Source organism: Aethalodelphis obliquidens, unplaced genomic scaffold (genome assembly GCF_003676395.1).
Source record: "Aethalodelphis obliquidens isolate GAN/ISIS:26980383/991018 unplaced genomic scaffold, ASM367639v1 scaffold83, whole genome shotgun sequence".
In the NCBI taxonomy this organism is placed as follows: domain Eukaryota; kingdom Metazoa; phylum Chordata; class Mammalia; order Artiodactyla; family Delphinidae; genus Aethalodelphis; species Aethalodelphis obliquidens.
In genome coordinates, this window is record NW_020838027.1 from 4,534,308 (window position 1) to 4,549,764 (window position 15,457).

Here is a 15,457-nt window from a genome sequence, read left to right on the forward strand (position 1 = left end):
TATATATATATATATATATATATATATATATATATATATATACTGAGCAGGTTATAGCAAAGTTTTGAAAGCAATGTCTTAATTTTTTATGTGATACCAATTATGATAAATCCCTTCCTTCTGCTTTTCTGTTACTTTTTCTCTCTCCCTCTTCCCTGCTTCCCTCCCTGCTTTCCTATTTTTCTTAGATGAAGTCTATCTTAGTTATTCAGTGATTTCCAGATCTTTTAAATTTCAAAGTATCAAATAAACATTCCTCGGTGTTGGCTGCGTAAGCACCTTGGCGTTATGACTGGAAAAACATTGGGCACAGAGATATGCTTCTATGTTATGGAAAAGCAGGGGATGCAGACCAGCAGGGATGCTGACCTATATCCTCTGGGTCTCTGGCTCCCCAGCTGCAGAGGGAGCCCGTAGAAAAGACAAAGCAAAGAAAAGTTGGTACAATTCTCTGGTATCTTCAAAGTAGAAGCTGGCTTTTTCCACTTCTGGGAAACCAAGGGCAGGCATTGGATTGTATGCTGGGATGGTCCCACTGAACTGTGCAGGGGTTCTAAGTAGTAAGGCCTGTCCAGCTCCGCCTGTCCAGCTCAGCCCCGGGAGCTGGGGCTGCACATCGGGGCCAGGGTCCCCCCGAGCCGGGTCCCAGTCCTGCACGGGCGCACCAGGTCCTGGTGCCTTTTGGTGTTTGTTCACCATCCTCACCCATTTAGTCTCCTTTCCTCCTGCTGGTGCACCTGACAGAGCAGCAGAACCTGGCCGTGGATAGAGAAAGCCCATGTGAGCTCCGAGTATACTGTCTGACCCTGAGCAGATGGCTTGAAACAAACATTTTATTTACTGACTTTAAAAGTAGTATCTGGGGCTTCCCTGGTGGCGCAGTGGTTGAGAGTCTGCCTGCCGATGCAGGGGACACGGGTTCGTGACCCGGTCCGGGAAGATCCCACATGCCACGGAGCGGTTGGACCCGTGAGCCGTGGCCGCTGAGCCTGCGCGTCCGGAGCCTGTGCTCTGCAACGGGAGGGGCCACAACAGTGAGAGGCCCACGTACCGCAAAAAAAAAAAAAAAAAAAAAAAAAAGTAGTATCTGCTCATTAGGGAAAATTAGTACAATTCAGAAAAATATAAGGAAGGAAATGAAAGTACCCCTAATCCCACAACCAGAGACTTTCAGTGTCGGTATTTTACTGGGTTTTTCTTCCAGACTAGCTCTGTCTCTGCATCTGTATCTCTGTTGAGACCATTTTGTGTTTCATTAAAAAAAAAACCTCCATGTTATGTCTCTAATTTTCTCATGCAATTATTTTTTAAATAAATTTATTTATTTATTTTTGGCTGCATTGGGTCTTCGTTGCTGCACGTGGGCTTTCTCTAGTTGCAGCGAGCGGGGGCTACTCTTTGTTGTGGTGTGTGGGCTTCTCATTGTGGTGGCTTCTCTTGTTGTGGAGCACGGGCTCCAGAGCGCAGGCTCAGTAGTTGTGACGCACGGGCTTAGTTGCTCCGTGGCATGTAGGATCTTCCCAGACCAGGGCTCGAACCCGTGTTCCCTGCATTGGAAGGCAGATTCTTAACCACTGCGCCACCAGGGAAGTCCCTCTCATGCAATTATTATATAACCGTCACATAGGTGCACCATCATTTTGGTAACCTATCCCTTACTGTGGGACATTCAGGTTGTTTTCTAGCTTTTTGTTCTAAATGATGCTACAGTGAACATTCTCTCTATAGATAAGTGTTCACATTTATGACTGTCTCCTTAGGTTGTGTTCCTACAAGGGTCAAGCGGCATGAATAAATGGAGCAAATTATTTTCTTGGCCTCAGCTTCCTCACCTATCATAGAACAACAACAGAAACAACAATAATTAAGAGCAGCAAACACTTCCCCAGCGTAGTGTGTGCAGCCACGTTTCTATGAGCTTCGCGTATACCGACTCAGTTACTCTCCCAGCAGCGCTGTGAGCATCCCCAGCCCAGGGGAGCCACTGGTCCAGGATCACACGGCTAGAAAGTGGGGGTTGGGATTTCACCCCAGGCAGCCTGGCTCCAGCATCCTTGCTCTCAGCCGTGATGCTAATACTGCCTCCGTGAGATGGGGAACAATCCCCAGAGAGCCATTGGTCCTAAGGTCATCTGCATCACGTGATTCTCCACCAGCCACGTTCCCAAGTAGCACAGTTGCCTAGTGTGAGTCCCCCGCTCCTTGAATCCTCCTCACCCCTGCATTTATGTGCATTTGTATGCGTGTGTGTGTGTGTGTGTGTGCGCACGTGCGCACACACGCGCTTGTATGATCTCAGGAATGGAACAGAGCCAGCAGGGAGAGTGTGGAGCAGAAAAGCCTGACATCTATTGACAAAACAATAAAACCCTGCGAATGGGTGTTATTATTATGGATAACTCATCATGGTATCCTCCTTTCCTTAAGGTTCCCAGCCTCTATGGCTGGGAAATTTGTCACGTTATAATTGGGTTGTCATCCCAGTGGAGCAGGAATGGGATGGGATGTGCTGTCTAGCACGACCCTGTCCCAGAAACACATGTCATATGCCTCGAGGAGGGCACGTCCCCTCCCAGAGCAGCTCCGCCCACGCTGTCTGGAGCAGTGTGATACCCGCGGGTGTGATTATGCATCCTGCAGGGAAGGAGGGAATCGACAGACTTATCACAGAATGAGGGTCCAGGCTGCCTTATTGCATGTTCAATACAGAGATTGCCTGATGCAGGAGATCTGGGAGAAGCCGAGGATCAGCCTCTCTAATATGTGTGCACTACGTGATAATCTTCAGGAAGCCTGGGGAGGTCTTAGGTGGTGAGTCTCCACCTTTCCAGGGCTTCAGAATCACCTGAGAATCTTTTTAAAAAGTATCACTTCCTGCCCCCTCTGCTGTCTTAACTCCTTCCTGCTCCAGCCCAATTTGAATCATTAATTTTGGATGGGGTCCAAGAGCAACATTTTTTTTTTTTTTTGCGGTACGCGGTCCCTTCACCTGTTGTGGCCTCTCGCGTTGCAGAGCACAGGCTCCGGACGCGCAGGCTCAGCGGCCATGGCTCACGGGTCCAACCGCTCCGCGGCATGGGGGATCTTCCCGGACCGGGGCACGAACCCGCGCCCCCTGCATCAGCAGGCGGACCCACTGCGCCACCAGGGAAGCCCCCAAGAGCAACATTTTTAAAAAAGCTTCTCAAGAGATTGTAGGGTGCAGCCACAGTTGGGGACCGCTAGTCTAAGAGGTTCTGGCGATAATGACTTACACCTTCACATTTAAGTGCCCTTGACATTTTACAAAGCTCTTTCACAACGGAACATCACAACAGTCCACTAAGGTCAGTAGAGCGGGCATTTTTATAACTTTCCGTGGCCCGCAGAGGTTTACTGAGTTGGCCAGTGTTGCACAGCTTCTTCCTCAGTCACAGTGGAGGTTCCCTGCCCAGCCCAGCCCAGTCCTGCCAGGCCCTTTGGGAAAGGGCAGCCTCCCCTCCCAGAGGATCTTCCAGGAGAGAATCTTAGCCTCCACCAGCTGCCTCTCTAGCGTGGAGGCTCTTCCTTTCCATTCTTATCTGAATCCCTTCTACCGCAGCCCCTCTTCCTCCCCAGAAAGCCTCCTCGTGAAATGTGCCAACACATCTTTTCTGCAAGCTCCACCCCACGTAACAGACAACGGCCCCGAGGGACACAGGGGTCTGACCCCCAGCCCCAGACCTAGCCCTTCACGGCTGATCCTCTGCATTAGCGCCTGGCGGGAGTGGGCAGAGCTACCTCCAGCACAGCAGCCACCCAGGGCCCCCCTTTGCTTCTCCCTAGTTGGCACCTCCCATCCCAGTTCCCTCTTCACCACCAGAGCTTCTCTCCTGCACCCACTCCCTTCCCATCCCGCCCCCAGAACAACATTCAGGCCCACCTGAGTCCTTCCTGTGAGCCCCTGCAGTGGTGGGTCTCCTCTCTGGACATCTGGGATGGACTGGCGCTTAACAACGTGGACCAGGAACAGGAAGACAGAAGTAGGTACCTGCACACGCCTGCTGCCGTCCTCTGCCCAGCACACCAATTATTGGCTCAAACTCTCCCCCGACTCAAAGCAACGACCTCTGTTTCTCGTTCCTCTTCCTCTCCTTGTTCAAACCTTTTCCCTCGCGCAGGCTGTACCCTGGACCGGCTCCCAGGGACTGCAGGCTCTCTGTGTCAGAATCCTGCCTCCTTGGTCCCTGGGATGCAGGGAGGGGGGCGGGGTGGGCAGGAGGCGGGGTTTGGCTTCTGGGCGCTGCAGGCTGCAGTGCTGCCCCGCAGGAGGAGGTGCAGGTGCAGGTTCCCTCCTTCCTTTCACCTGCTCAGCAGCCTTGTGACACGTGACACCACCACATGGCACACGCCCTCGGAGTGCCCTTCTTTCACTCTCCCCGGCCTGCCCACCGCAGGTTAATTGCTTTGGAGGGTTGGTGTGGAGGGTCAGTTAACGTCCTCATGACTTTTGATCCCCGAGGACCAACTTTCAGGAAAGGCGTGTCCTCTGCTCTCAAGGCCGGGCCCCCGCTCTGGCCTGCTGCTCTTATACAAAAACTCTGTGCAGCCTTTTCTGCCAGGAGAGAGGAGAGAGGATTTGGAAGGAGGGAAGAGGTGTATGACGGGCTCTCCTTTCCCAAAACAAAGGAAGCAAAGGTGTAGTTTCCCAGGGCCTGGAATGGCTGGCTTGGTGAACCTTTACCGTTCTGGTTGGGTGTCATCAGACAGAATGGCTATTAGTGGGTCCAAGGGCCCGTCACTGTGACCCCCCTGAGCCTCTTTCCAAAAAGCTGTGAGTTGGGACAGAAGGCCCTAGTGTGGTCTGGGCTATAGTCTCTCGGTGGAAGAGATGGAAAACCTCCCAACCATGAGAGCGGGAAGGGGTCTGATCCATCATCCAGCTTCCCTTTCTCATGTTTTTTTTTAAACATCTTTATTGGAGTATCATTGCTTTACAATGGTGTGTTAGTTTCTGCTTTATAACAAAGTGAATCAGCTATACATATACGTATATCCCCATATCCCATCCCTCTTGCGTCTCCCTCCCACCCTCCCTATCCCACCCCGCTAGGTGGTCACAAAGCACCGAGCTGATCTCCCTGTGCTATGGGGCTGCTTCCCACTAGCTATCTATTTTATATTTGGTGGTGTATATATGTCCATGCCTCTCTCTCACTTCGTCCCAGCTTCCCCTTCCCCCTCCCCGTGTCCTCGTCCATTCTCTCCGTCTGCGCCTTTATTCCTGTCCTGCCCCTAGGTTCTTCAGAACCATTTTTTTTTTTTAGATTCCATATATATGTGTTAGCGTACGGTATTTGTTTTCCTCTTTCTGACTTACTTCACTTTGCATGACAGACTCTAGGTCCATCTACCTCACTACAAATAACTCTATTTCGTTCCTTTTTATGGCTGAGTAATATTCCATTGTGTATATGTGCCACATCTTCTTTATCCATTCATCTGTTGGTGGACACTTAGGTTGCTTCCATGTCCTGGCTATTGTAAATAGTGCTGCAATGAACACTGTGGTACATGACTCTTTTTGAATTATGGTTTTCCCAGGGTATATGCCCAGGAGTGGGATTGCTGGGGCATATGGTAGTTCTATTTTTAGTTTTTTAAGGACCCTCCATACTGTTCTCCACAGTGGCTGTATCAATTTACATTCCCACCAACAGTGCAAGAGGGTTCCCTTTTCTCCACACCCTCTCCAGCATTTACTGTTTGTAGATTTTTTGATGATGGCCATTCTGACTGGTGTGAGGTGATGCCTCACTGTGGTTTTGATTTGCATTTCTCTAATGATTAGTGATGTTGAGCATCCTTTCATGTGTTTGTTGGCTCTCTGTATATCTTCTTTGGAGAAATGTCTGTTGAGGTCCAGAGATATTACTTGATCAGCCCAAGGCCACATGGCTTTGGTGGCCACTTTGTAATAGATCTGGGTCTGAAGTCTAAAGTGCTAGCTCACTTCCTCTCTTACCTAAGACACAATGCCTCTACAACGAATCTCCTATGAAAGCGTGCGGTAGCTCCGATTCTGAGGGGTCATGGTCGCCTGGCACCGTGTGAGGGCTTCACGGGCAGAGCACGGATGCAGCCTCAGACCTGGTGGGTTCAAATCCTGCCTCTCCTACTCGCTAGCATTGAGGTCTCGGGCACCTTTCTTTCTCTCTTGGGGCCTGGTGCGCCTCAGCTATAACATGGGGATCATTGCACTTATTTTATAGAACTACCGTGAGGGTTTTCTAACGGAGATAAGATATATTTAGCACATAATCATTGCTCAATGAAAGAAAGAATTGTCCTTGGGCAAAATAAATAATACTTGCCCTCTTCCCCTGGGTTCTAATTCTGAAGCTGGTTTGGTTTGGGAATTATTTAGTGCCTTCATGCTTGCAGTTGGGGGCAGAGAACGGGGGAGGGGTGGCCTTCTTTTTGTCTCCTCTCCAGGCCCTGAGGGGGATGGCCCTGCGAAGAGCTGGGTGTCACCCTGCAGCCTGTGGTCATGCCTCTCAGGCCCAGACAGCCCAGACATAGAGGGAGATGAGACAGGCCTTGGCAACTCAAAAGAAGCAGGGACTTCTCTTACTTTCTCTCTAGGTTTGTGAAATCCATTCAGCCTACAATCCAACCTTTGTTAAAGGCCTAACTCTGTGACCCTGCCCCAGGCTGGCAGTAAGCCCCCCGGGGAAGAGGAAGTAAAGGGCACAGGAATGAACAGGTAGATGGACATTCTTCAGGCCCGGTCACTTCTGAGGTCATGGACATTGGCTGGATGACCCCTGAAACTCTTCTGAGGGTGGCTACAGGGGACAATGGCTTGTACCAGGTCTGCCTTGTGGCCTCATAGAATGAACCTGTCCTGGCCCTGCACTGAGAAAGCTACTCTTTTGCTGTGTGTCCTTCATGCCCTAAAGCACCACATCTGAGCTCAATTCCTGGTCGTTCACCTCTTCCCACAACAGATCCCTATGGAACATCCATCTTCCCAGGGTCAGAAAGGACCCTGCTTCTCTCTACCTCCCTTCATATCCCCATCTCTCTAAACCCCAAACCTCCTTCAAGGACCACCTAGCACTTACCCTACTTCCTTCATGAAGCCTTCGTAGGGACAGGTCCACTCACTGTGTCCTTAGTGGAGGTGACCTTGTATTGCTATGCACATCTTCATGTTCAAATCCCTTCTACAGAAACACAGGCCATCAGCCCCTCACCTCAAAGAGCCTCGTTGAAAAGTATGCCTTAAGTTCAACTGACGTATCATTTCATTGAGGGCAGGGGCCTTGTCTCATCTTTTCCTCACAGCACTATATCAGGGAGCTATTGGCTGCATATAACAGTGGCATTTAAAAGCAAAAAAACAAAGAACATTTATCATCTCATAGAACTTGGAGTTTTGAAGAGGGAGGGCTATTGCTCTGTAACTAACTTCAAAACTTAGGGGTTGAAACATTAGCTACTATTTTTAGCTCCTAATTCAGCAGTTCGGGCAGGTTAGGCTGGGCTCAGCCAGGCGGCTCTTCTGGTCCCGTCTGACCTGTGCCCCTCCTGCCACTGTGGCCAGCTCTGGTTTGTCAGGTGGCTCTGCTTTGGGGGGCTGGCTGGCTGTTGGCCAGGGAGCCTGAGCTCTCTGTGCCTGTCTTTCCCTTCCCTCTAGCAGGTGGTCTGGGCTTTTTCTCATGGTGGACGCAGGGGCCCAAGAGCAAGAGTGGGAGCATCGTGGCTTCTTGAGATCAAGGTTCGGAATTGGGGCATTACGTCTGCTGCCTACTATTGGTTATTGACTTGGCCAACAAGTTCATTTGGGTTTTTCCGTAAGATGTTAACAAATCACTAGGCCAGCCCAGACTCAAGAAATGGGGAAATAGACTCTGCCTTGTGGTGGGAGGAGCTTCAACATCACATTGTAAAGGGCAGGGCAGGAAGTTTGAACCACTTTTGCAATCAGCCACCCGCGGCCATGGTGCAGGGCTGAGGGGGTCCGGCTCTCTGAGGCTCACTTGGCTTCCCCTCACCTCGTGTCCACAGAAGCCTGCAGCAGTTCCAGGCATCACATCTTCACAGCACCATGTCCAAAGGCAAGAAGGGAAGAACCTTCCTAAGAATGAGGAAAGCTTCCCACCAGCCTCTCTTAGCTGTGGTTCGGACACATGCCCAAACCAATCTTGGCAGAGGTGGGTAAGATTGCCATGATTGACTTAGGCTCAGCCAGAGTCGCCTGTAGGGCTGGACAGGGACCCAAGCTCTTTGGAGCATTTGGCTTTTAGAAACTCGAACAAAATTGAGATTCTGGGGGCAAAGATGCAGGGCAGGGGATGGCAGTGGGGCTGGGAATCAGTAGGGTGTGGAGGAAGCACCCTATTCGGTGTCTTGTACCCACTTATTCTTCTTTAACAGACATTTATAATAAGCCTACATGAGCCAGGCGCTGGAGAATCAAAGGTGAGCAGAGCTCTAATCTCTTGAGGAAGGAGGAGGTCACAGTACATGGCAGACACAAGTAGGCGGTGCGCTAAGTGGTGCAGGTAGTGGGGCAGGCTTTACATGAGGGCCCAGATCCTGCCTGCTGTCCCCTCTCATCACCCCTGAGCTTTGACTGGGGGAGTGACAGGCAAAGGAGCCAAGGGACAACTTTATCAGCATCAAAGCAGCCTCCAGATCCTGCAACTCAGGGCTTTGGGGTAAAAGGCTGAGTTGAAACGCGCAGCTGGGACGGCAGGCAAAGGGGGGTTTCCTATTCCTTCCTACCTTGGAGGCAAAATCTGTGAACAGCTTTCCTAGGAGTGACTTGCCGGAAGGGGAGAAAGCAAGACTCCAAAGTTGCTTTCAGTCCACTTTCCCGGCTGGTTTCATGGAGATCGGAATCAGGAATTTAGCCTTCCTGGGAGGCAGGTGCTTCTGGTAAGGAAGAGTAGGGAATTCTCCTGGGGGCTGGAGGGGGTCAGGAGAGGTTTCCCAAAGAAGTCAATGCATCAGCCGGGCCTTGCAGGATGAGTAGGAGTTTTCAGGATTAAAAAGAAAATTCCTAATAGCAGGAACGGCTTGAGCAAAGGCAAGGGGACCCAAGAAAAGGAGGATGTGTTCAAGGCACTGGGAGCTTGGGACACATGGGGTGGGGCAAAGGGTGCAGGGGAGGCTGGAGAAAGAGGCTGGACTCAGATGGTGAAGAGCCATGAAGCTGTTAGGAGTTCGATGCATTGGAACTTCTGATGCCCGTGGGAGCAGCAAACGTTGTCAATCAGAGACAGGACCTGCTCAGATGCTGTTCTGGAATGATCCCAAATGCTGGCTGATGTGAGGACAGGAGTGGGAAAGAGGCTAGAGAGTGGGGTCCCTGGCCCAGCACATCGTGGGGAGAGGTGTAGGAGTGGTCCACCATAGTCGGGAGGGATGTCTCATCACCAACACTGTGTATCATGGCTGGCGGCTGTTTGGGGTCAGTTTTATTATTGTGGACGAGGCGATCCTTCACTGCCTGTGTGGGGACAGACCTCTTTCAAATTACTGCCCCTGATGTGCTCCTGAGGGAAGGCTCCTGTAGGAAACGAAGTAGAAGAGGTTTGGGTCACGTACTGAGCATCTGCTGGGAGCTTTGGATGGATGGGCTGAGTGTGGGCTCTGCGGGTTGGAGGTGGATTTGAAAAGAGCCGTCGTATTTGGGACGCTGCTGCACCAGGCTGCAGAAACTGTCTGCCTCTAAGAGTTTCTTGAAAGTGGAAGAGGCCTGCGTGCTCTTGGAGGATGTGGAGAGAAGGTGGGGTGGGGGTAGGTGTCACCATCCTGCTGACCTCAGGGGCATGGGTCTCACAAACCCCATCTCTTCTGGCCACATTGGCTCCCCTTGACCCTCAGGGAGCCAGAGATGCCTTCCCTCAGGCTGCCGGGAGCAGGTGGGAAGGAACAGCGTCTCTTTTGTGCCTGGAACTTCCTCCATAAAATAGTCAGGGCTGCCAGGAAGTCATCAAGGGGAGCCGTTTGACAAGTAGAGTTATTCAGAAGGAAAGGCTTTGCCTGCCAGTCTCCATCCCTCCAGGCTTCTACAGGTGTCCATCTCCCACCTTTGCTGTCCTGGGGAGCTGTAGCATCGTAACATCCACACACCAGAGGCTGCAGGTATTATCGTGGGTGCTCTCGGTGGAGAGCAGAACCTGGGGACAGCAAGAGCGCTTCCCTTGACCTCCGATCGCTTTGCAGCCTAAATGAAATGTGATTCCATGGTCCAGGTGACTCAGTTGCCTCTGAAAAGCGGGCAGATTCATCTGTCTGCCATTGGCCTGCCTGACTTTGAACAGTCTCACCTATGTGTTGTACCTCGGTTTCTTGGGAGGGATGTTGGGTTACTGTGAGAAATAACAAACGAGATGAATTGCATATTGAATGTCATCTCACGGGTAAATGCACATGAACCATTTTATTATATTTTCATATAAGTATAAGAAACAGAAATGATTTATTGGAAATCTGGAGATAGCTCATGTCCATCTTAGACGGCGTAAGACAGTGTGCTTATAAAGTGGAAACTTTGCAGTTATCCAGCCAACGTCACCGATGGAGTCAGCTTTGATTAATGCTCTGGAGGTTGCGTGATGCTGCTGGGCATTTGACATGACTCAGGTGAACCCCAAACTTGCTCTCAGATCTTGATAGCTTCTGGGAAGTTAGAGGAAAACGGTAGCACCGAGGAGACTTCCTCCACCCACTTTAAATGAGGTTCTATTGTGAGCTTTTCCTGTGCTTGGCTTCAACCAGAGCTATCTGTGGGAAGTTAGACTTTCTGGGGGTTATTTTAGCTCAACTAGTAGTGAACCCAAGCCCAACAAAAGAGTTCTGTCTGTGATGTGAGACCAAAATTCTAAGTCTAGACCAGAAGGTAGCGTGGTGCAGTGGCGGAATGTAGGGCTGGTGTCTTGATATCCTGGTTCTTTCCATCTTGCTATGTGATTTGGGGTAATTATTTAACCTCGTGGAGCCTCAGATTCCTTATTTGTGAAATAGAGAAAATAATGTCTATCTCAAAGGCTGGGTAGGCTTATTCATGAGATAATGTATTTAAAATATCTTGAACACAGGAAGTGATGAATAAAGTATAGTTATTATTTTAATTAGGCTATAGAACTTAGGTGTTGGTGATTCTATAATTAAATGGGGCCAGTTAGCTTTCTTTTGGTTACAAGAGACTAAAACGCTGGCTCAAACCAATTTAATCAAAAAGGGTTTAATAAAAGTTCATTTACAACTGGGCTTCCTTCAGCAGGATACCATAGAATGGGCCGAAGCATGGAAGGTTGTAGGGGTCGAATGACTCTTTCGTAGTCGTTTAGCAAATGAATTTTACCAAATTTAGCAAATGAAAGTCCAGGATGCCCAGGTAATTTAATGAATAGCTCTAACTGCTGAAGTTTTGTAATGTATTGAAAAATGCTGAGTATGAGACATTTAGGCTGTCCTGAGAAGACCAATACGGGAAGCAAGACAAAATCATTAAATGTAGAACATGTCCTAAATCTACAGGATGCCTAGCAACGCTCCTCTTGTTTAGGGTATTTCCGCCCGTGAAATTCTACCCATACCTATAAGTAGCGCTTTTAGCTAGTGCTATTAGACTCAATTAATTTAATTCTTATATCAATTAAATTATCCAGAACCTGTGCTGGAAAATTCAAGATAAGTCTAAGATCCATAGTATGTTATTTGAAAATGATAGAATTCTTTTAAAAAGTTGGTCTCCAAGTCCAGCATGATCCAGGAAGTGACATTTTTTCATCCCTCTTAATGTAATTCTGCCGTCCATGTTGACTGTGGATGACGGGAAGATGGCTAGTAGCTCCAGACATATCCTCCCAGGTTCTAGCCCAACAAACAGAGTCTTTTATTGACCTGGGAAAATCCATGATCTGATTTTCATTGGTCAGAATTCCACCTCATTCTCTTATCTGGGCCGATTATTAGGCCAGGGGAATGGTCTGCTCTGACTGGACACATCTGGGTCACATGCACAGCCTTGGAGCCAGTGCTGGAGTCACTTTCACCCAACGCCTACGGGCTGAGTGTGGAGTGTGGAGATTGCTTTTCCAGAGGAGAGCTGGTTCTCCGAAAGGAAAAAAAGAGACAGCATAGGTGCTGGGTAACCAAAAATGCAGCAGTCTCCCTCCCCAAACAAACAAACAAACAAACAAAACAGCAAGTATCTATTACATCCAGGTTCTTCTTTGCCGCCCTTTAGCAAAAGAAAACTGTCATAGCTTAGGTAAATCAACACCAAACTAGGACAAGGAACATGTACCTGCCTTTAGGTGAGGAATTCCTAAATCCACACATGGGCTTGCTGCTGCAGATTGTAAGATTATCCAAGAATGCTTTTGCATAATTCTTTTTTTTTAAGTTACTGGTTCTTCCCCGCCCCCCCTCCAGATTATGAAGATAATGCAGTTGATTCTTGAACGACGTGGGTTTGAACTGAATGGGTCCACTTTCGCACAGAGTTTTTTCAGTAAATGCACACTGCAGCACACAGTCCAAGGCTGGCTGAATCCGAGGATGTGGACGAGGGTGACTCAGACTTTCGACTGTGTGGAGGGTCAGCACCCTAGACCCCTGAGTTGTTCAAAGTTCAGCTGAATATGAATAAAGGTGTATAGAGCAAAATAAGTCACCAATAATCCCACCATCCAGAGATCATTCCTTTCATCTTGGTATAGTTATTCCAGATGATTTGTGAGTGTGTATTTATGTGTCTTGTACATATAAAATACTTTAAAAAATGAAATCAAACATAAACTTACTTTATTACCTTTTAAAATGCAATAACATATTCTGGAAATCTTTTCATCTTAAAGTGCAGATTTTAGAAATCGCAATTTTAGGGCTGCACACATTTACACAAAAATACCATTACCATTTAACCACTCTTCTATTAATTGTTTTTCGTGATTGTAAGCAACACATATCCTTACCTGTACATGCTTATCTATTTGCTGATGATTTCTTGTGAATAACTTCCCAGAAGTGGAATTTTTGTGCTAACAATTGTGTATGCCTTAAAGATTCTGACATTTTGTATTACTAAAATGCCCTTCAGAAAATTGTACCCGTACTGGGTAGGTTGCCAGATAAAATACAGGATGCCCAGTTAATTCGAATTTCAGATAACAGTGAAATTTTGTAGGATAAGAATGTCCCAAATATTGCAGAATCATTTGAAATTCAAATTTACCTGTGGATCCTGGGAACCCCAGTCTCGGGTCTGGCCACCTTAGTGCACCAACAGCCGTTCCCTCCGAAGTCTGGCCATCTCTGGGGATGCTACCATCTAGTGGGTTTGGGTCCCTGCTCTTCTCCTACTCTGACCTCTGACTTTTTTTTTTTTTTCTGGATGTAAGGGAAGAATCTCTACTTCTCATATTCTCATATTCTCATATGTCCTCTCAAATTAGATAAACTTCCCCCCTTTTGACTGAGTGGCAGAGGGATAGATGTTTGGCTCTGTGGAGGTGGGGAGGAGACCTGGAGAGCATGTCCAAGGCAACCCTGGCCTGTTCCTGAAGGGCTTTGTGGGAGTTACAGCAACGCGCCTTCACATCCGGTGGCTGAGTTGGGACCTGGCTTTCTCAGCCCAGGGCACGGTAGAGGCACACCTTGAACACAGAACACTGGGCCCCAAATCTCACATACTTTCCAGTAGAAAACACTGACGTCTGATATCACGGGGGACTGACTGTAAGGGCAGCAGGAAATCAGGGAAGAGAGAGCTCAGTCGTGTTGGTGCGGCCAGAGGGGCTCACGGGCGGCGCTGAGGCTCGGCTGGGCTGGGAGGGATGGGGGATGGAGGAAAGTGGGAGGGGGAGGCAGGAGGCTCCAGTGGGTGGCAGAGGGGAGAGCCAGGCTGTAGCAAGGACTCTTTCACGGAGGAAGCGTACGCCTGATGGATCTGAGGGTCAAAGTTGGCCCTGGGACCCAGCAGGACAGTGCAGGTGTCAGAGAGAAGGGAGCCCAGCTACTAAATTGTATGAAACGTCACCTTCCTGGGCCTGGAAGCTGAGCGGATTGCTTGGGCTTAATTTTGGGGGACTGAGAGGCCATTAAAGGTGGGGTGTTGTTGACCACGGTATACAAAGGCAGCTTCTGCAAGAGCCGTTCACAGCTCAGCAGTTGCTGATGGGTTGCAGGGACCCTTGGAGGGCTTGTGGGGTGGCAGGTGGGGTTTGGGTAAACCAGAGAGGCCAGGAATGGGGCCAGGTGGGGGACCAGCATGCACAGGAGCTAAGAAAAGGGGCTGGCCGTCCGTCCAAGGCCTCTTGGGACCACTCTCCTCGTGCAGCCCAGCCCCCCACCACTAACTCACCTCCTTTTCTTCTGATTCATCCCTGGCAGGAAGGAAGGGAAGAGGCTGGCACAGAGGTCCAAGCCAGGAGACCTACACCTCCACTTCTGATAGTGGCTGGGAAAAGAGGGTCCGGACCCTCAGCTCCTCCAGAAGACGAGACCCCCTCCGGTGGCCTCCCGCGAGCCTTGACCAGGCTGGAAAAAGCTGGGACCAGACCCACTGGCTAATTTAAAGATGGGGCCCAGGATATGGGGGTGAAGCTGGGGCGGGGAGGTGAGAGCTGGTGGTGTGGATCGAAGAGACCAGGTGTGGAGAGGTCAGGGGTCGAGCGATGTGGGCAAGTGCATGGCTGTGCTGCAGGCCCGTCTAGGAAAAGGGTGGCCACGGAGGACCGCCAATAAACACACGCAGAGTCTCGGAGGCCGTGCGCTTCGCTGTGTGCCAACATCAACAGCTAAGTTAAGCAGACACGGCATGCTAAGTCGTGACAAAGGCAGCTATCCAAGGTGCCTGGGCACCCAGCCAGCGCCCCAGGTGCCACCCACAGATGGCATCAGAAAGGACGCTTGATCACCCTCTGCCGTGACCCCACCTCGGACAGGGGACGTCTTCCAAGGGAGCAGGATGTGTCACCCACTGTTGAGGAGCGGCCCGCCTCTCCTATAGACGTGCCTGTGGACAGATGTCAAGGCCATATGATGCCACGCGCAGGGCGTCCCAGGACAGCGGAGGCTCCTTTCTAGTGTGTAACCCACTTCCCCAGGGGAAGGAGAGAAGTTTCTACTTCCAGGAAATCCCTCCTCCTCGCCTCCCTCCCTCCCTCCCTCCCGCATCCTTCCAGGGTGCTCTGGAAGGGGACATTCCCGCTTCCATACCCATCCAAGTATCCTTTCCTCTTGGTGACAAAACGCAGGCTGATTTTCTTGCCTTGAGTTTACTTTCCTAATTAGGTGTTGCTGAGGTTACCGTTTGCTTTAATGCCCGGACCCTCCCAGATCTGTGTGCTGGGCAGGGGGCTTCGTCACCAAACTGCAGAAGCCCCGGCAGCGGGGACCATCTCCTCAGCGAAGTGCCCACCCGATGTCTCTAGCAAAGCACCGGACGTGGACTTGTCACTCACAAAGTGTCCGG

The 15,457-nt window shown here is 50.0% G+C and overlaps 1 protein-coding gene across 1 annotated transcript in view; it reads left to right on the forward strand.

Moving 5' to 3' along the window:
* GALNT8 (polypeptide N-acetylgalactosaminyltransferase 8) overlaps positions 1–15,069 on the forward strand; it is a 74,926-nt gene extending 59,857 nt beyond the window's left edge. Inside the window, 1 exon segment of the mRNA XM_027093183.1 lies at positions 14,374–15,069. Within this exon segment, the coding sequence (XP_026948984.1) occupies positions 14,374–14,553 (180 nt within the window). The 3' untranslated portion in view covers positions 14,554–15,069.
* Positions 15,070–15,457: the final 388 nt, after the last annotated feature.